This window comes from Eretmochelys imbricata, chromosome 20 (assembly GCF_965152235.1).
Source record: "Eretmochelys imbricata isolate rEreImb1 chromosome 20, rEreImb1.hap1, whole genome shotgun sequence".
In the NCBI taxonomy this organism is placed as follows: domain Eukaryota; kingdom Metazoa; phylum Chordata; order Testudines; family Cheloniidae; genus Eretmochelys; species Eretmochelys imbricata.
Window position 1 is genome coordinate 20,214,586 of NC_135591.1, and position 18,166 is coordinate 20,232,751.

General features: G+C 65.4%; 2 protein-coding genes across 2 annotated transcripts; both read left to right on the forward strand.

Annotated features, from left to right (window-relative positions):
* The first annotated feature begins 851 nt into the window (after positions 1-851).
* Positions 852-3,658, forward strand: CDKN2D (cyclin dependent kinase inhibitor 2D). The gene is made up of 3 exons (XM_077838734.1): positions 852-915; positions 1,148-1,305; positions 1,974-3,658. Exons 2-3 carry the CDS (start codon positions 1,162-1,164, stop codon positions 2,331-2,333), a joined length of 504 nt encoding a protein of 167 aa, XP_077694860.1. The 5' UTR covers positions 852-915; positions 1,148-1,161; the 3' UTR covers positions 2,334-3,658.
* A 1,971-nt stretch (positions 3,659-5,629) lies between these two features.
* Positions 5,630-16,932, forward strand: KRI1 (KRI1 homolog). Its single transcript, XM_077838751.1, has 19 exons — positions 5,630-5,740; positions 6,109-6,185; positions 6,535-6,640; positions 7,179-7,278; positions 7,887-7,938; positions 8,287-8,336; positions 8,572-8,668; positions 8,909-8,983; positions 9,836-9,952; positions 10,857-10,979; positions 11,369-11,464; positions 11,850-12,020; positions 12,614-12,689; positions 13,182-13,285; positions 13,537-13,678; positions 14,184-14,314; positions 14,646-14,710; positions 15,253-15,348; positions 16,149-16,932. The coding sequence occupies exons 1-19, from the start codon at positions 5,659-5,661 to the stop codon at positions 16,591-16,593; spliced, it is 2,205 nt and encodes a 734-aa protein (XP_077694877.1). The 5' UTR covers positions 5,630-5,658; the 3' UTR covers positions 16,594-16,932.
* Positions 16,933-18,166: the final 1,234 nt, after the last annotated feature.

The window sequence follows — 18,166 nt, forward strand, 5'->3', positions numbered from 1 at the left end:
GCAGTGCCCAGCTGGATCACAGGGGGCTGGCCCCCCATCTTCCAATGCAGCATGTGGGGCAGGTACTTTGTCTGTCACGCTTCATCGGGGGGGCTGGGGCATGGCAGCTGGTCGCTGCCTGCCTGCCACAAGCGGCTGCTTCCTCTGGGCCGGTCCGGTGCTGCGCTGCCCCCCATGCAGGGTCTGCTGGGGATCCCTTCCCCACAGAGCATGGCTGGGGGGGGACAACCCAGGTCTGGGGGTGCCAGAACTTCTGCAAGGCTCCTGGCATTTGTGGGGGGTCCATGGGATGGGGGGCTCCTAGCAGTGGGGGGCAGAGAGCATGAGCTGGGGGCGGCTCCTCCGGGGGGGGGCTTGGCCCCAGGGGGTCACTCAGCCTGGGGGGCTTGGCCCCAGGGGGGGCCTAGAGTCTGTGAGTCTCGCAGCAGAAGGGGGGTCCCGGCCGCTGGGGGTTCACTGGGGCGGGGCGGGTCCCGGCTGGGGGGTCCCGGCCCCCCCCAGGGTGGTTCGAGGGGGTCCCGGTCACTCCGGCGCCGCCGCCTCCTTCCCGCCCGAAGCTGCGTTTGAATCAGGGAGCCCCGCCCCCCCCGCCGCCTGGCGGCGGCCAATCAGGAGGCGAGAGGCTCCAAGAGCTTGCCCGGAGCCGGGCTCCGATTGGCCACTCCGGGGGAGGGGGCGTGGCCAGGGCGGTGGTGGTTCGGATACAATGTATCGAGCCCAGAGCTGGGAGAGAAAAACAAACATGGGGCGGCCACGTGGGCGGAGCCGAGCGCGGGACCCGCCCCGGCCCCTGCCCCCAGCCTCGCTGAGCCCGGCCCCGCCCCGCCCCCAGCGCCCCCCCCCAGCGCCGCCCCCGCCCTCCCCACTGCCGCAGCCGCCGGCCCCGCTCCCTGGCCGCAGACGACCCGCAGCAGGGTGAGGGGGGCGCGGAGAGCCCCGGGCGGGGCCTGGGGGGCCGGGCAGCCCGGAGAGGGGGCTGGGCGGGGGCGCGGAGAGCCCCGGGCACGAGGGGTCCCGGGGGCAGCCGCGGGGAGCGGTGCGAAGGGGGGTGTCCCGGGCGGGGCCGGGCCGGCGCGGGGAAGCCGGGCGGAGGGCGATCCCCGGCGGGGCTACGGGCTGACCCCCCCCCCGGTGTGTCCGCCCCTAGGTCCCCGCCCGGCCATGCTGCTGGGGGACGAGATCAGCGCCGGGGACCGGCTGAGCGGAGCCGCCGCCCGGGGGGACCTGGCCGAGCTGCGCCGCCTCCTGCACCAGGAGCTGGTTCATCCCGACTCGCACAACCGCTTCGGCAAGACGGCTCTGCAGGTGGGGCCCCCGCCGCCTTCCCCCTGGGGCTGGACCCCGGGGCGCCCCCAGCGGGGCAGGCAGCCGCCCCCCGCTACCCCCCCAGGAGCTTGGGGGATCGCCACGGGGAGCTGGCGTCCCCCATCGCAGCTGCAGGTCGAAGGGCACTCGCGGGGTGAGGGAACCCCCAGCTCCTTTGTGCCCAGGCTGTCCAGCTCAGGGCTCTCCCTCCCGGACGGGGCTGGCAAGCCCGCGGGGGTCCCAGTTTTGGTTGCCCCATCATCTCCAGCGCCCTGGTGTGCGCGTGCCCCCCTCCAGCACCCAGGTCCCACCCCCCCAGTGCCCTCGTGTGTCCTCCTCATGCCTTCTGGCCGCCCCTCCCGGGTTCACACTAGTCCCGCAGGTGCCTCCCAAACAAGCGATGTTTATAAACAGCGGGGGGGTGCAGACCAAACAAGATGGACACAGCCACCGGGCCGAAGGCTGCCACTTGGCCTGGCTCCAGGTCTCACTGGGTGGGGGCCCTGGGTTAGGGTCCCAGTCCCTGACCGCTCCCTGCCTAGAGCGGGATGAGGGCTCTGGGGCACGGGTGCAGTCCCCAGCTGCCCATGGGGGGGGGCTCGTGGTCCTGGGTTCAAATCCCCTCCCCCCAGGCTGCGTGTGACACCCCCCCCCTTCCGCTCGCCCAGGTGATGATGTTCGGCAACACGTTTGTGGCAGAGGAGCTGCTGAAGCAGGGCGCCAGCCCCAACATCCAGGACGAGGCCGGCCGGGCGCCCGCCCACGACGCCGCCCGCACCGGCTTCCTGGATACCCTGCGTGTGTTGGTGGAGCATGGGGCCGACGTCAACGTGCCCGATGGGGCGGGGGCGCTGCCCGTCCACGTGGCCGTCCGGGAGGGGCACATGGAGGTGGTGCGGTACCTGGCGCCCGAGTCCAACCTCCGGCACCGTGACGCCGAGGGGCGCACCCCCCTGGAGCTCGCCCGTCACCTGGGCCTCTCGCACCTTGAGGCCATCCTGGAGCAGCACCTCTCTGCCCCCGCGTAACACCTTCCTGGGCAGGAGGTGGGTGGCACTGCTCCTCCTGGGACATCCCCAGTCCTGCCGTTGCACCCGCCCCAGAGGGACTTGCCTGCCCCCTCCCGTCCTAATTCCCGGCCCGTGTAAAGGCAGCTCCCTGCCCCCCACCTACCTCAGAGTTCGTCTTTAACTTTCACTGTTGTTTCTATTTATATTTTTTGTGGGTGCTTTTCTCCCCTCCTAGGATGTTCCCAAGTGAGGGGGGCTTCTCCCCACCCCGTCCTCCTTGCCGTGGGTGCTTCCCCCTCCCTCCCGGATTGCTGACCTGTGTGTGTATGTGAGGGGAAGCCTGGTTTTGCTGCCCATGATTCAAACTCGGATCCCTGGGCGGCTTGCTAACCTTGCAGCCAGGAGGAGTGCCTGCCATGCAGCGAAGACTGTCTGTGGTGTGGGGAGGGCACGGTGACACAACGGTGCTTCAGTTGCAAAGCCGGACCTTCCCTGCCCCCTCCCACTTCAGCGCAAAGCAGTGCGGGGGTTGTATGGCTCCCTAGGAGAGCGCTCCATGCACAGGGCCCTCTGGTCTCTCCCCACCCCCATATCTGCCCGTCCCCCTGCCTTGTACAGTGTTATTTTGTGAGTGTCCGTTTTGCATTGAACCCAGCCGGGAGGGGCGGGGGTTGGTGGGGGGCACTGGGAACTGCGGCATGCAAAGGGTTAATGGGACCAAGCTGATGAGAGGGACAGGAGGTTAGAGCCCAGGGGGCTGGACTTGAGTTGGAGCTATGGGGCAAATACCCAGGTCTAGGGCCGGCCAGCATTTGGGATCCCCCATGGCAACGCATAGGGCTGCTATTAAAGAGGGCGTCCCACTGGCAAGAGCCTCATGTTGCCCATGGGGTTCCACGACCCATCCCAGCTCCCAGATCAGCTCTGTGCCTCCCGCCCCTCCTTGGTCCAGGCTGCCCTAGAGACTACACATCCCAGCATGCAATGCAGCTCACGCTGGGCTCTGTGGTCTTGCCAAGCCACGCTCCAGCCATGGTTTGGGGGTTGGTGGCTGGTGTTTTCCCTCCTCTGCTAGGCCCCTTGGGGACGGGCGAGCAGTGTCCCTTCCCCCCGAGCGCCCGTGTGTTTGAAACAGAATTGTCTTTGCGTTGAAAACGTTTGAGCTTGATTCTTCCGGCAGCAGCCTCTTCCCGGGATGAATTGGTGGATCTGTGCTGTGTATATAGTGGTTTTTTTAAAACAGAGAAAAGATTAAACCAGATTCTATTTATTGTGCTTTGGAGAAAATGTTGGGGGATAATTTAATGTTTTTAACCATTAAATTAATATTTGTGGATTATGAATCCTGGGTCTTCCTTCCGGCAGAGATGGCAGCCCTAGCTGCGTGGGTGGGTTCCCTGCAGCTGTCTTGCCACAGAGGTTGGGAATTAGGATCTCAATGCACTTTTCAGTCAAACTTCCCGTCACCGCTCCCATTTGATACTGGAAGGGGAAGTGACTCTTCTGAGGTGTCACAGATTGCAACAGAGCCCGGGACAGAACCCAGGAGTCCTGGCTTGCAGCACCCTCTGCTCTAGCCACTAGACCGCTCTCCCCTCCCAGAGCTGGGCAGTAGTTCCAGCTGCCACGATACTTCTTGTTTTGCACCCACGTCACATCCCACACAACTAGGGCAGCACTGCCCCCCGGCTCTGGGCTCCTGCTCTGGCTCCCCCGTCACTGGACCGTGATGGGCTGGGCCAGGGGCTCTCCTGCCTTGTGTGCCAGTTGATGTAACTCTGCCAGGGGGAGGACATTGGGGCTCCGCTACCATTGCTCCCTGGTGGCACCCTCTCCTTTCCCCTGGCTAAGCCTCCTGCACTCCTGTAGCCTGCAACAGGGACTGGAGAAGGTGCAAAGAACCCGTCCATATCCCCGAGATTCAGGCAGAGCTCTCCTCCCAACTGATCCATGTCGGGCTGCAGGGAGAAGGGGCTCAGAACTATTCAGGTTTTTCCGGAGCCTTTGCTGTGACTCTGGCTGGGAATCCAGCGCGACCTTAGATGCTCCCCCACAACCCGTGCCCGGAGCCCAGCTCGGGGATGCTGGCCAGGTACCTTCCCCTTTTCTGCTGGGCCCCTAGGAGGCCGGGGAGCTGGTTTCCCAGCTACTGGCCTGGAGGTTCCTGCTGCAAGGGAGGGTGTCTGTCCTGGCTCAGATGCTGCTATAGGAACCTGTAAGGGGGGGCGCAGCAGGGGCCGCCCTGGCACTCGTGGGGTGGGGATCCAAGCTCCCAGGCCTGTCTCCGCTCCCAGGGCTGGCTGGGTCTCCGCAGAGATCTTTGCGCAATGGGTGACGCTGCAAGGGACGCTTTCTCGGGCGGGCTGTCCCCGCGGCCTGGGCCCAGCCTCTGGGTGTGGCACGTAGTGACACAGCAACGGAAGGAAGGAAGCCAGGGTTTGGCAACGCTAGCTGGGTGCCTGTTGCCAGGCCAGGGTGGGGCAGCCCAGCCTCCAAGCTAGGAGAGGAGGAGAAAGGAGAGCTGGCTGCTGCCAGCAGCTTTAAAAAATAAAAGCAAAAGCCCAAGGCCCAGCTGGGGCTGTTTCACAACATCCCAGCCTGTGGCAAGTGCCAGAAGCCACAAGCAGCTGAGAGGAGATTACCAGAGACAGAGGCTTTTCCCAGCTGCAGCAGCTCACCCCTCCACCCCAGGCCCCTTTCTTCTGTCTTTGCTGCATCCCAGTGATGTAGTTCACTGTGGGGTGAACCCGAACGGTGCACCTCTCCCTCCAGCAGAGTGTGCCACAGACCCCAGGTGGCCTGGAGCAAGTATCTTAGGTCCAAAAAAAATCTCTCTGGGTCTCAGTTTCCCCGTACAATAGCTCTGCCCTACCTCCTGATTGTGGCACTCAGGTACTGCAGGGGTAAGAGCCAGAGAACTACCTAAGATCCAGGGGTTTGCTAAGAGAAAAGGAGGCCTTATGGCACCTTCGAGACCAGCAAATTTATCAGAGCATAAGCTTTCGTGGGCTGCAGCTCACTTCGGCGGATGCATACAGTGGAAAATACAGTGGGGAGATTTTATATACACAGGGGCACCTGGGGCTGGGATGGCCGGGGGGCTGTGGGTTGGGACTGAGGGGCACCGGCAGAGCTGGGGGGGAGAGGGTGTCCTGGGGGGGTTCTGGTTGGGGGTGTTTGGTGGGGGGGGGAGGACACTGTCTTCAGTGACAGCCCCAGGTTGCTGCGGTCCCTTTAAATGGGGGGTGGGTGGGGTTGCAGGGGCGAGCGCCCCGCCCCCTTGGCCTGCCCACGTGGTCTCCCGACCCGGAAGTGCCCGGCGCCCACGTGGTGGGCGAGGAAGATGCCGGAGCCGGGGCTGAAAATCAACGCGGGCTTCGCGGCCCGCTACGGGCGCTACCGGCGGCGGGAGGAGCTGCGGCGGCGTGAGCCGGGGGCGGGGCCTGGCGAGGGGGCGGGGCCTGCCGGGGGGTCCCCCGACCCCAGCCTGGGGAACCCCCCACTCCAAGGGCGCCTTTCCCCACCAGGGACCTGTCCCTGCAGCGCCCCCCCATTGCATAACATCTGCCCCTGCAGCCCCCCCTTGTCCTGGGCTGCCCCCAAGCTCAGCGAATAGCCCCCTGCCCTGACCCAGAGACACCCCCCCCTCCTTCTATGGTCCTGGAGGAGGGAGTGGGGCGTGGCTGGAGGGGGTGCAAAGTTGGGGCGGGTGGGGCACCTGGAGGAGAGGGGAATAGGTACCTGCAGACCCCCCCCAGCTCCCCACTAACCCCACTGCCTTTGACCACCCCAGTGCAGGATCGCTATGGGGCCGACGCGGGGGCCGGTGAGGAGTCCAGCTCGGAATCGGAGGAAAGTGGGGATGACGTGGTGAGCCTGGGATGGAGGCTGGGGGTCAGTGGGCCTGAGAATGCGAAGTGGCTTCAAAACAGGACTCCTGGGTTCTATCCCCAGCTCAGGGAGGGGAGGGAGGGCTTGTGGGTCAGAGCAGGAGGCTGGGAGCCAGGATTCCTCTTGGGTTCTGGCCCCTGCCCTGACACTGACTGGCTCTATGCCCTTAGGTGAGTGACTTTCCTTCTCAGTGCCTCAGTTTCCCCCTCTGTCCTTTGGGGATAACGCTGAGCTGCCCCTTGGTGCCTTGTGGGGTGGGGTCAGTGCTAGACACAGAGCCCCAGAGAAATGGTGGGGGTCGCTGTTGACTAACCCGCTGGCTCCGCAGGAGCTGGACCCCCTGGAAGACAGAGATTTCTATCGCACTCTGGCCCTGCTGAAAACCAAGGACCCCAGGATCTACGAGAAAGATGCCACCTTCTACAGCCAAGCAAGTAATGTCTCCCCGTCCCGTGTGTGCTGTGCAGTCCTCCCCTTCTCTCCCTGCCCCCAGTGGCTCCCCCCCATCAGAGCCGCAGCGTTGGCCTAACGGTGTGGTGCTGCCGGGAGGAAGTATCGTCCTAAGTGGGACCTGCTGGTCACAGTAACTTTTCCCCCTTTGCCCGGCTGTGCCGGGGGGAGCGCTGGAGCCAGAGGCACGGTCCTGGCTCCCATGGGCAGCTTGCCACCTTGCCATAGTAACCTAGGAGGGACACACCACCTGGGATCCCCTTCCTGCCCCCCCCGGGTTAATTCCCAGCTGGGACCCCCTCCCCCACTGCCTGTACTCCATTCCCGAAGCCCCCACCCCCAAGGCCCATGGCTGGGGTCCCTGAGCCAGGAATGCTGGGCTGGGTCTGGCTCCCTGATCTATGGGGACTCCCCTTCCCAGCCTGCAGGACACCCGAATTCCTGGCATGTGCGTCCAGCTACCTCCCCCTGACCGGAGCGCCAGGCTCCCCGCACTGAGCTGGGCTGTGGCTCTGTCCTCAGATTCCTTGTCAGAAAGCGGGAGGGAGGTGGCCCCGAAGAGGAAGGAGAAACCCATGTACCTGAAGGATTACGAGAGAAAGGTGATCCTGGAAAAGGAAGGGTAAGGAGCAGGGGCTGGGCTGGGCCACAGAGGTCCCCGGAGGGGTGATTTCATAGAGTTTAAGGCTAGTTTAAGTGAGCAAGACCCACCAGCCACGCATCATAGATGGAGGATGCTTTGTCCCAGCTCAGAGCCCTGATTTGCACTGACTGGTATCTCATCTCTAGCCGAGGCCAATCTCTGATGCTTTAGAGGCAGGCGGGGCAGAAAAGACCCAACCCAGAATATATCTGGCCAATTGTGCACTGGGGAAAACATCCCTTCCTGACCCCTGCAAGCGACTGGCTGAGGCCCTGAAGCCTGCGATTGGATTATAGCCATTGGCTTAATGCCGCACTTCAGGTGTTAGGTGTATACTGAGGACAATGCGGATGAAGGGTTGACCTCCCTCTGGAGCCCACCAGCCAAAGGCTCAGGCCTGGTTGCCCTGTCGCTGAAAGGGCAGTGCAGCGTTTGAGGGGTCCTGCTCCGGCAGGCAGCTGTGGGTCTGTGGCAGTGTTGATGTAGCCGGGATTGGGTGCCTGGCTCCTCTCCTGATGGTGGCTGACGTGGCGCAGGGGCTGCGTAAAGGCTGAAGCAGACAAATAACCAATTTTTTCCTCTTCCAGCAAATACGAGGAGGATGAGGAGGACGAGGCAGCAGCAGCTGAAAGACAGAAGGTGGCTTGGAAAGGGCCTTCTCGGGGTGGGAGGGGCTGTATCTCTGCCCAGAGAGAGGGGGGAGGAGGTGCCAGGGAAGCCTTCCCCACTACAGAGCCTGTTCTTTCTCCTTAAACCCCACCTGTGGTATCAATGGGACATGGGATTCTCCTCTTCCTGCCCCATGCTGTTGCAGCATAGCTGCTGAAAGACTGCTGGCCCCCACCCCAGAGGTGGCCGCATCTCAGCGCTGGGGGAGGGATCCCTGTATAAACAGCCTCCATGCCCCACCCCAGAAGTGGCCACATCTCGGGGCCGGGGTCTGGAGACCAGTGCCAAGTTTAACCCTCTGTTTCCTTTGCTGTGCAGAGAGCTGCCTCCCAGAGCTACGTTGAGGAGCAGAAGCGAATCAAGGAGAGGTGAGGGGAAGGACGGGGTGTGGGGCACAGAGGGGGGTGTGTGGGTGACCAGGCTGAGTCCCTACGGGGACCCACCAGACGCAGGGGCTGCCGGGGGGGATGCGGGCCCCCAAAGGGGTAGGTGTGCTCGGGGCAGCTGGTGCTCAGCACTCCAGCCAGGCAGGTCGATGGGGGGGTCCCGTGGCTTCGAACCCCAGTGTCTGCTGCTAATCCTGAGGCGTCCCCGTCCCGACAGCTTCCGGCCATTCGTGGCAGACAGTGATGGGGAGGAGAGCGCGGGGGAGGGCGGCTCGGCCCTGCTGCAGAAACGGATCAAGAGCACGGAGGAGACGGTGGGTGACCGGCGGGGGGGGGGAGGGGGGGTTGCTCTGGGTCCCTGGACTCAGCCAGGGGAGCTCTGGGCAGAGACGGTTCCTGTGCCGGGACGGGGTTTGGTGGGGTCAAGGTGGCTGGGCTCGGGGGATGCGGTTCTGGGGGCTGGCTCCCTTAGGTGGGCATCACGGCATGGCACCTCCTGCTGAGCTGGCTGGATTCGGGGGGGCTGACGGGGTCTCTGCTTATCTCCACCCCAGGCGCGCGAGCAGGAGGGCTATGTCAGCTGGCTCAAAGGGCAGGATTTCCCCCCGGACCAGCAGCTCGAGGACCTGGTAAGCGGGCGCCCGCTCTCCCCCGGCCAGGTGCTGTTGGAGCCCCCAACCCCGGGGCAGGGCTGTGGTGCTGGGCCAGTGTCCTATGTGACCTGCCCCTGGCTGCCTGGGCTGGCTGCGGCTGGTGCGAGGAGGATGCCTGTGCCCCCGGCAGAGACCCCCACAAGCGCCCCCTTCTGGCCAGTGAATAGGGTCTACAGCCAATGTAAAACCCAAATCGTGTCCACCAGCCCCTGGCCCAGTGCTCGGCCCCTTGCCCAGGGTCCAGGCACTCCGGCGTCTCCCCTCTGGAGAGTCCATCCTCAGCCCGCAGGCAGGAGGCACCTGCTGGTCTCTGCCGGGCGTCGGACCCTCGGGGCTCTGTTCTGCTCTCTCCCCTGCTCACCACTGAGCTCTCACCCACCCAGCCAAGCCCACTAACCCTCCCGCCCCCAGCTGAGCGATCTCCTGGAGCTGCTGAGCCCCACGGCCTTTCCGGGGCCAGCAGGCCTGTGACAGCCGCAGCGTGGGCCAGCCCAGCCTTCGATCCGCTCCTTCCCGCCCCCATCTCCCTGCAGCTCTGGCTCGGCCCAGGGGCCTGTCTAGCCTGGGATCCCGCCTCTGACGGGAGTGGCACCAGCTGCTTCAGAGGTAGGAGCAGGAGGCAGAAATGGGATCGCCTGCCCTGGGGGAAGTCCCTCCTGACCCATGTGAGTTAGAGGGTTGGGGTCCTGCCCCAAAGCGGGAGGGGGTCCAAAACCCCTCTCCCAACTCTCAGTTACTCTAACCCTGGCTGCTCCTGTTTCCCGTATCGATGCCCTGGCATCAGTCGCCACCTTGTGGCAGTGAGTTCCGCCGTCTTCTCTCCGCCAGGCCCCGCTGAAGGAGTATTGGAGCAACCCCGCGCTGGACCCCGGGGAGCGCTTCCTACGCGACTACATCCTGAGCAAGGGCTACAGGGAGGAGGAGGAGGAGGAGGAGGGAAGGCAAGTGTAGTGGGCGCACCTGGGGACGCTTTCTTGCCCGCTGCCTTTCCCTGCCCCTTGGGGCTGGCTGGATGAAGGGATCCCCTGACCCCAGGAGCCAGATCACGAGTGGGCCATGTTTTATTGGGTGGGTGTGGGGGGGGTCTCTAACTTGGGGGGCCTGGCCTGACTCTCGGGGCTGGTGCCCTGCAGAGCCCAGTGGGGGTTGGGCCCCCAGAGTCATGGCTCCGCCCCAGCTGCTGCCTGGACATGTGCCCTTCGGAACTCCTGGAGACCGGCCTCCTGCCCCATTGGCCAGTCTGGGGTGGGTGTGGCCACCCCAGCCAATCAGAGCAGGAACTGGGGGGCGGCGGGGGGGTTATTGCTCCTGTAAGAGGAGAAACCACTCGGGTTCCGCTGCTGTGGGGCAGTGGGGGGGCAGCCGTGGGGGTGGGGGGCTTCCTGGGGATAGCAGGCGGGGGTGAAAACATAGCCTGTGAGCAGAGCTCCCTATAGGCACCCCCCAGAGGGGATGGCTAGCTCCTGGAGGGGCACGTGTTGAAATCAACTTGGGGGGCAAGCATGCAGTGCCACCGAGTGGGGGTGACGGCTGTCAGCAGGGGACACTTGTCCTTGGCCTGGGGAGGTGAAAACATAAGGCAAAGGCCTGGGGAGGGCTAGAGCAGTGGGGAGGAATGGTGCGGGGAGCCTGGGCTGGGGCCCCCAAATTAAACACCACCCCCGTCCTAGGTGGTGCAGGTGAATGCTGCTGGCTCTTAGCTCAGCCCTTTAGATCCCGTGGTCATGGGTTCCATCCCCGGCGCCGACGACCCGCCCAGGGTGTCACATCACCCCTAGGAGAGGTTCTAGGGTGGGTTTAGCTCCTGGAGACACCCCCGCCCACAGCCTTGTTGGCTTTCCCCAGGGAGCCTGGGGCCGTGTCCCCCCTGCGGCTGGAGGACTCCTCGGACGAGGGGGAGCTCTTCCTCAAGAAGCAGGAGGAGTTTGAGCGCAAGTTCAACTTCCGCTTTGAGGAGCCTGATGCACAGCTGGTAAGGGATACCCCCAGGCGCCGTGTCCCCCCGGGCGCTGTCTCCCCCTGCCCCTCCCCCCTCAAGCGCTATGTCCCTCCCCAGGCACCATGCTCCTCCCCCGGGGAGGGGGAGTGACTCTGGAGCCAGTGCAGCTGGGTGGGGCACGATAGGGTCCCAGGATAGGGGAGCTGGGAGACCCCAACACAGATGCAGCCGCAGTCCCCCTGGCTGGAGTGAGGCCTGGGGGCTGCAGTGCAGGGTGTCCCCCATGCTGTGGGTGGGGGTGTTCAGGCTGTGGGTGCAGGACACCAGGGGCCCTGGAGTCTCGCCTGTGTGTGGGGAGGGGGGGGGTCTGGCAGTAACGCGGATCCCATGTCGTCGTCCCATCTCCCACCCCCCCACCGCAGGTGAGGACTTATCCCCGGACCATCGCCAGCTCGGTGCGCAGGAAGGACGAACGGCGCAAGGAGAAGCGCGAGGAGATCAGGGAGAGGAAGAGGAAGGTGAGAGATGATCACAGCGTGAAGGGGGCTGGGGGGTCTCCACCCCCTGGAGGTTGTGGGGCAGCCTGAGTCGTGGAGCTGAGTGAATAATGGGGGGAGAGAGCAGGGGGCCCAGACGCTTGGGTTCTATCCCCAGCTCTGGGAGGGGAGTGGGGTCTAGTGGTTAGAACGGGGGGGGCTGAGAGCCAGGACGCCTGGGTTCTCTCCCTGCTCCTGTCTTGGGTTGGTCTTGGGGGCTGGTTCTATCAGACAGGGAGTCTCTCGCGGGTTAGGAGCCCCCCCCGCCCCGTCTCTCTGGGTTGCATGGACCCCCTGGCGGGCGCGGGGGAGGCATGAGCAAGTGAGGGGAGCCCATCCCATAATAACCCCAAGTCCCTCCCCACAGGAGAAGGCCCGGAAGCAGGAGGAGTTGAAGCAGCTGAAGAACCTGAAGCGCCAGGAGATCCTGGCCAAGCTGGAGAAGCTGCGGGAGGCGACGGGCAACGCGACCGTCGGCTTCGGGGAGCAGGAGCTGGAGGGGGCCTTCGACCCGGCCGAACACGACCGGCTCATGCAGGCGAGAGCCCCCCGCACACCTGCCCTCGCCCGGGGGACGGGGACCTGCCCACCTCGCCCTGGGGGGCCTGGCGCCTCCTGGCCTGCAGCACAAACACCCCCACCCCCAAATGGGGCCTGAGTGCCTCCCGGCCTGCGGTACAGACCTTGCCACCCCGGCACCTCCTGGCTGGCCTGCAGACACCTCCCCACTCTCCCCATGAGGCCCTCGCATCTCCTGACTCTGCCACACCCCTCTGGGCTCCAAGGGATTAATGTCCGCGCCAAGCCCAGCTGGCTCCCAGCTGGCCCGGGGCCCATGTCCCTGGCCTGGCCTGGCTTGGCTCCTCTGTGGGTCAGCGGGATGGCACCAGGCAGCATCCCCAGGGGCAGGGCGGTCCCCTCTGTTCGGGGGCCGGAGATGCAGCCCTGCATGGGGCTGGGATGGGCCCAGGGTGTTCGTGGGGACCAGCCTTGGGACAGAGGAGCCCTCCCTTGTCCTGTCCCACTGGGCACAGCCCCTCCCCAGGCTGGGACCCCCTGCCCCGGGGGGGAAATCCTGCCCCAGTCAACCCAGCTGCTCACTCAGCTCCTTCTCCTTTTCCCACCTCATAGAAGTTCTTCGGGGCCAAGTATTACGGGGAAGGGGAGGAGGAGAAGCCGCAGTTCGAGGAGGAGGAGGGCGTGGATGGTAGGTGGATGGGGGGGGCAGGGCGTGTGCGGGGAGGACAATTGTGGGGCACCATCCAGGACACACTGGGCCCTATGATGTCTGGGTCCCGTCCCCACCCTGCTCAGACCAGCTGGGCAGGTCACTTCTCTCCTCACCCCCATGCTGCAGGGAGGTGGTCTGATTTGCATATTTACATATGCAAATGACTCACTGTCTGGGAGGGGTGCGTGAGTTTGAGGGGCTGGTTCTGTGGGAGCTGTCGCGGCACAACGCAGACGCCACTCGGAGCCCGCCTGGGCTGGCTCCATAGCGGCCCCACACTGCAAACGGCGGGGGGCAGCAAGGGGACATTGAATCTGAACTTCCCGTCCCCAACCCTGCGGGCAGTGCTGTTAAATCAGCTGCCACGCCCCAGCCCAGAGGTGGCTGCCGCTCAGTGGTTGTGGGGGGGGGAGCAGTAGGAGTACGATTCTGCTCCAAAGAAACCGTCTCTTTCCCCTTTGGACCCAGATGGCTGGAACTGGGACAACTGGACCGGCCGGGACGCAGAGGGGGGCGAGTGGCCGGAGGAAGAGGGGAGCTACGAGCCACACTGCGAGGACCCCAACTTCATTGTACGTCCCTGGGGTAGAGGGAATTTGCCAGCTGGTGCTGAGACCCCGCTGAACTCATGACACTGTTGGCAGTGCCGGGTGACTCCAGCAGAGGGCGCTCCCGGCATGCCCCAGTGGGGTGGTGCCAGCAGGGCATGTTCGGGGGCACCCCATTTGGGGATCGGGGCCCGTGGCGCTGGGAGGTAATGGGGGGAAGGTGTATCCCTGAGCCGAGCGTGACGGGTGCCGCCGGGGCGGTTCTGTCCCCCCAGATGGATGCGGATTACGACCCCCACGTGCGGCCAGGCCCCCCCCGGAAGCGGCAGAAGGAGCCTCCGACGTTGCTGGGGAAGAGGAAGCTCAAGACACGGTTCACGGAGGCCATGGAGCGGGAGAAGCCCCCGTTCGACCCTGGTAAGGGGGTTGGGGGGGGGTTCTGCCTGGAGCTTTCTCCAGCGCAGGTGTCCTGGGGTGTCAGGCTCCTTGGGCCCAGCAGCCGTCCTGCCCCCTCCCCACCCCACCAGGAGCCACGTGCTGCCAGGTATCCAGCCCCCTCCCTGGCTGTCCCCACGATGGCTCCCTGCAGCTCTGCCCAGGCCGGCAGGCTCCGCACTTGGGGTGCCCCCCACTGGCTAAGACATGGCTGCGTTGGATCAGGCTCCCTCCTGCCCCCCGGTGCCCTCCCTGGTATGCCCCAAGGGCACCCTGTAGCCAGGGGGGCCCAGCCCCCGGCTCCCTCTGGGTCTGCCTCAGGGCCCTCCGCAGCTGAGAGGCGGAACTGAACTGGGTGGGGGATCACCTGTGGGAGGGGGCTGTACTGGGGGTGCTGCCTTGGGCTGGGAGGGGGTTGCTGGACCAGGGAGCTCCTGAAGCTGCCACCATCCCAGGGCTGTGCTGAGCCCCACCGTTTCCCCCCCAGAGGTGGGCTCCTTCGAGCAGTACCTGGACGAGTATTACCGGCTGGACTATGAGGACCTGATCGGCGACCTGCCCTGCCGCTTCAAGTACCGCACCGTGATGCCCTGCGACTTCGGCCTCAGCACCGATGAGGTACCCGCCTGCCGCCCCTTCCCTGCCCAGCACCCATCCCTGTGCTCTGCCGGCCTCCGCAGAGTTCTGGGCCTAGCCCGGCTTTCTGTCCCAGCTCCAGGAGGCGAGTGGGGTCTAGTGGTCAGAGCAGGGGGCTGGGAACCAGGACTTCTGGGTTCTCTCCCTAGCTCTGCCTCAACTCTCTGACTTGAGGGGATCAATCCTGTCCCTTCTCTGTGCCTCAGTTTCCCCCTCTGGATCCCCGGCTCCTGGGGGGTCTCCTCCCCCACAGTGGATTCCTGCTCCTCACAGGCCATGAACCCTCCCCCACTTTGCTCTCGTCCCCCGTCAGATCCTGGCCGCTGATGACAAGGAGCTAAACCGCTGGTGCTCATTGCGCAAGACCTGCATGTACAGGTGAGGGGCTGGCCCTCCTCTGTGGCGCTTGGAGGTGGGGGATGGGACGGCAGCAGATGGGTCCTTGGGCCCCAGGGAGCTTCATACCAGGACTTTGCTTTGCTCAGAAACCACATGCAGGGCGAGATTCCCACAGCCCTGTGGAACAGGACTCCTGGGTTCTATCCCTGGCTCTGGGAGGGGAGTGGGGTTTTGTGGTTAGAGGCCGGGGGGGGCGGGGCAGGGCAGGGAGTCAGGACTCCTGGGTTCTATCCCTGGCTCTGGGAGGGGAGTGGGGTGTGGAGGTTAGAGCTGGGGTGGAGGGGAGGGCTCGGAGTCAGGAAACCTGGTTTCTGTGTGTGCCTCAGTTTCCCTGTCTGGTGCTCTGCCGTAGCATTGTCAGATTACAGTCCAGGCCCCGTTCACACGTGGCCAGGCTGATTCTCCCATTTCCCAGCTCTCTGGCTCTCAGCCCTTCTCCAATTAGAGGCCTTGGAATGTGACCCCTGGGTCCCCCTTTGTGGGTCAGGATCTGAGCCCTCCTGTCCCGCGTCTCCCCGCAGGTCGGAGAAGGAGGAGCTCCAGGACAAGGCTGCCTACACCCGCAAGGCCCAGAACACCAGCAAGAAGCAGCAGATCCTCAAGTCCCTCTCTGCTGCGTACGTACCCTGGGCCTGGGCTCCAGCAGGGGGCGCCAGCGCTGGGTCCCCGGTGCTGTGCAATTTGAACCCTCATCCCCTGCATGGGAGCTCGTCTCGAACCATATTTTTTTGGCGGGGAATTTCCTTGGTTTTTAGGAGTCCCAGGGGGCTGCTGGATGGGCCCCCCAGCTGCTGCACATTCTATGGGGCTCCAGGGGGCTGGTAGCACGGGCGGGGTGGGCCCCTGGCAGGGAGTCTTAAAGGCACTGGGGTTACAGAACTGAGGCCACTCTGCGGACAGCATGTTCCCTCCTCTCCCCGCAGCTGATTGGGCCTGTTGGTCAGTGCCCCCGGTCCCATGCTGTCCCCAGAGAAGCAGGCTGGGCAGGTGGGGGGCAATGCTCCTGAGCCCGTCACCCTCATATAAAGGAAATGCTGTGTTCACATGGGGCACAGTGGGTCGGTGGAACTCCCTGCTACATGATCCCAGGGAGGCCAAGAGCTGGGCAGCTTGAAAAGTTTGGGCGCTTGTATGGACAGCGTGAACGGCTTTGGGGCAGGAGCCCTGACCTCTGCCTGGTGGGTGGGGATCCTATTTCTGCTGCTTCCTGCAGGGCATCTTGCACCTTCCACTGGCACGGCCCCTGCTGCAGACTGGATGCCAGGCTAGATGGGCCCCCGGGCTGGCGATGCCTGTGCTCTCGGGGCCGCAGGCCTTGCAGGGGGTGGGTGGCTCTGGCATGGCAGGGCTGAGTTCGCACAATGCCCTGGGCTGGGGAACCCCCGCTTTTCACACGGCCCCTCTCCTTGTCCTGCAGCGCGGAGGAGGCCGGTGAGGACGAGCCGCGGCCCAAGCTGGGGAAGAAACCCCAGGACAAGGCGAAGCGGCGGCGGCTGGAGCAGGAGCCGCACGGCGCCGGGCTAACCGCCCGCCCAGAGGCCGAGGGGCCCTCGGTGCCCACAGCAGGGGCCCTCGGCCCCACCCTGTCCCCTGCTGGGCAGCCCGGGGGCCTGGCGGGGAAGGCCTCCCCTGGGCCCCAGGCAGGGCCGCGGCGGGGCCGGCGGGGGCGGCTGCTGGGCGCCAGGGTGCGGGTGGGCGGGCGGGAGTTCAGCGGGCAGAGGCTCCAGGCCTACGGGCTCAACCCAGGGCGCCTGCAGTGGCGCCAGCTCCTCCGTCACCAGAGGAAGCAGCTGGCGCGACAGACTCAGCGGGCCGAGGCGCCCGGACGCCAGGGTCCCGTGGGTAAAGCCGCCCGGGCCTGAGCACGGAGAGAGCCGGGGGCTCGCGTGGCTGGGTGCCGTCGCCTGGCAGCTGGGGGAGAGGGGCCCCAGGCCTGCCCTGGAACTGAGTGTGGGGGGCAACTCTCGCCCCTCCCCAGCAGCTGGGGTCACTGTCTCTACCCCTTCCTGCTACCAGCCGTGGGCTTGACGCCTGGTCTGGCTCCGTGCCTCAGTTTCCCCTGCTGGAGCAGGTGCACGGCAGGGTGGGGCTCAGTGTTTGGTGGCAGAGAGTGGAGCAGAGCCTGTTTCTCCCTCAGCGCCGCTGGGCCTTGTTCCCTTTTTTACACGGATTCTGAAATAAACCTCGGTCCAGTGCTCTGACTCCCTGAGCGCAGCTTTCATCTTGGGGCGGCCGGTGCCCGTCCTGCCAGGGCCAGCTGTGGCTCCCCCTGGCCGGCCTGCCTCCCCCAGAGTCCGGGGGACACATTGAAACTCTGCTGCTTAAACTGAGGGGAGCCAGCCTGCGGGGAGGCAAACCCTCCCCTGGTTTCCCACGGGGGGAGATGCTGGCTGCACAGGGCTGTCCGCTCCTCGGGCCACGGGGATTGGCGTTGTGGAGGGTTAGGCTGTGGGGCCGGGTTGGGTGAGCGCCGTCCCTGGGGCTGACCCCCCTCTCCCCCCACCAGACCAGGAGCTGCCTTTGCTTTAACCCAGGGACTTAGCCCTGGCAGCTGGTGTCCTCGGGGGAACCTGCTAATGCCCTGTGGAGCCGAGTCTCCTACCTGCCCTAATCGGGCCCTGATGCAAAATTGCCTCTCGGGGGGAGCAGAAAGGCCCCAGGGTGGGGGTAGATCCTGCTTTTCCCCAGCTCCCTTCAGGGGCACAGGGCGCAGGGCGGTGGGGCGGGGCCCTGAGGCGCCGTTACACAAATTAGCCCCCAGGGCTGGGCCGGCCCTTGGTCCTGCACTGTCAGCCTGGCTGCCCCAGGCAGGGCCTGGCTCTGGTCTGGGTTTGGGCAGCCCCTGGGACCGCCTGTGGCTCCTAGCTGCTGGTCCCATACTCCCCCGCAGGGCCCAGGCCCGCTGCTGCGGCTCAGCCCCTGGGGCACAGCGGGGCAGGCTGGGCCTGGCTAGGGCCCCTACTGCTCTGGGGCCCAGCTGCCCTGTCCCTACCAGCGCTGGCTGGGGGGAGGGGGCTGTGCAAGGCTGATAGTGGTGGCCCAGGTGTCCAAGGCTGGAGCTGGGCCCTGCCGTGCCCCTCAGGGGCTGGGCCCGTCGCTCGTCCCCCTCCGGGCTGCAGCTAAGCCGCCTTAGCAAGGTGATGCGAGGCAGCCCTTGGATTTCCGAGCGATTTAAGAGGCCGCGGCAGGCGCTGATAGCCCCAGGCTGGGCACAGAGCAGCAGGAGCGGGAGGAGATGGCCCTGGCTCGCTGGTGCCACTCGGCTGGGCCATGGCGGTGCCGTGCGCTGCTGCTGGCAGGACTCCTGCTGCTGCTCCTCCGGCAGGCGGCCAAGCGGTGAGTAGCTGGCACCTGTGGGGTGCGTCGGGGGAGCTTCAGCAAACTGGGGGGGGCAGGGAAGCCTGCAGGGGCTGAATGTGGCTGTTGGCAGGAGCA

Excerpts from the sequence above, each read along its gene's own strand:
- CDKN2D (XM_077838734.1), top strand. The coding sequence starts at position 1,162 with ATGCTGCTGGGGGACGAGATCAGCGCCGGGGACCGGCTGAGCGGAGCC. Across the intron at positions 1,306-1,973 it reads TCGGCAAGACGGCTCTGCAG|GTGATGATGTTCGGCAACAC; the intron begins GTGGGGCCCCCG and ends CCGCTCGCCCAG.
- KRI1 (XM_077838751.1), top strand. The coding sequence starts at position 5,659 with ATGCCGGAGCCGGGGCTGAAAATCAACGCGGGCTTCGCGGCCCGCTAC. Across the intron at positions 8,984-9,835 it reads ACCAGCAGCTCGAGGACCTG|GCCCCGCTGAAGGAGTATTG; the intron begins GTAAGCGGGCGC and ends TCTCTCCGCCAG. Across the intron at positions 13,679-14,183 it reads GAAGCCCCCGTTCGACCCTG|AGGTGGGCTCCTTCGAGCAG; the intron begins GTAAGGGGGTTG and ends TTTCCCCCCCAG.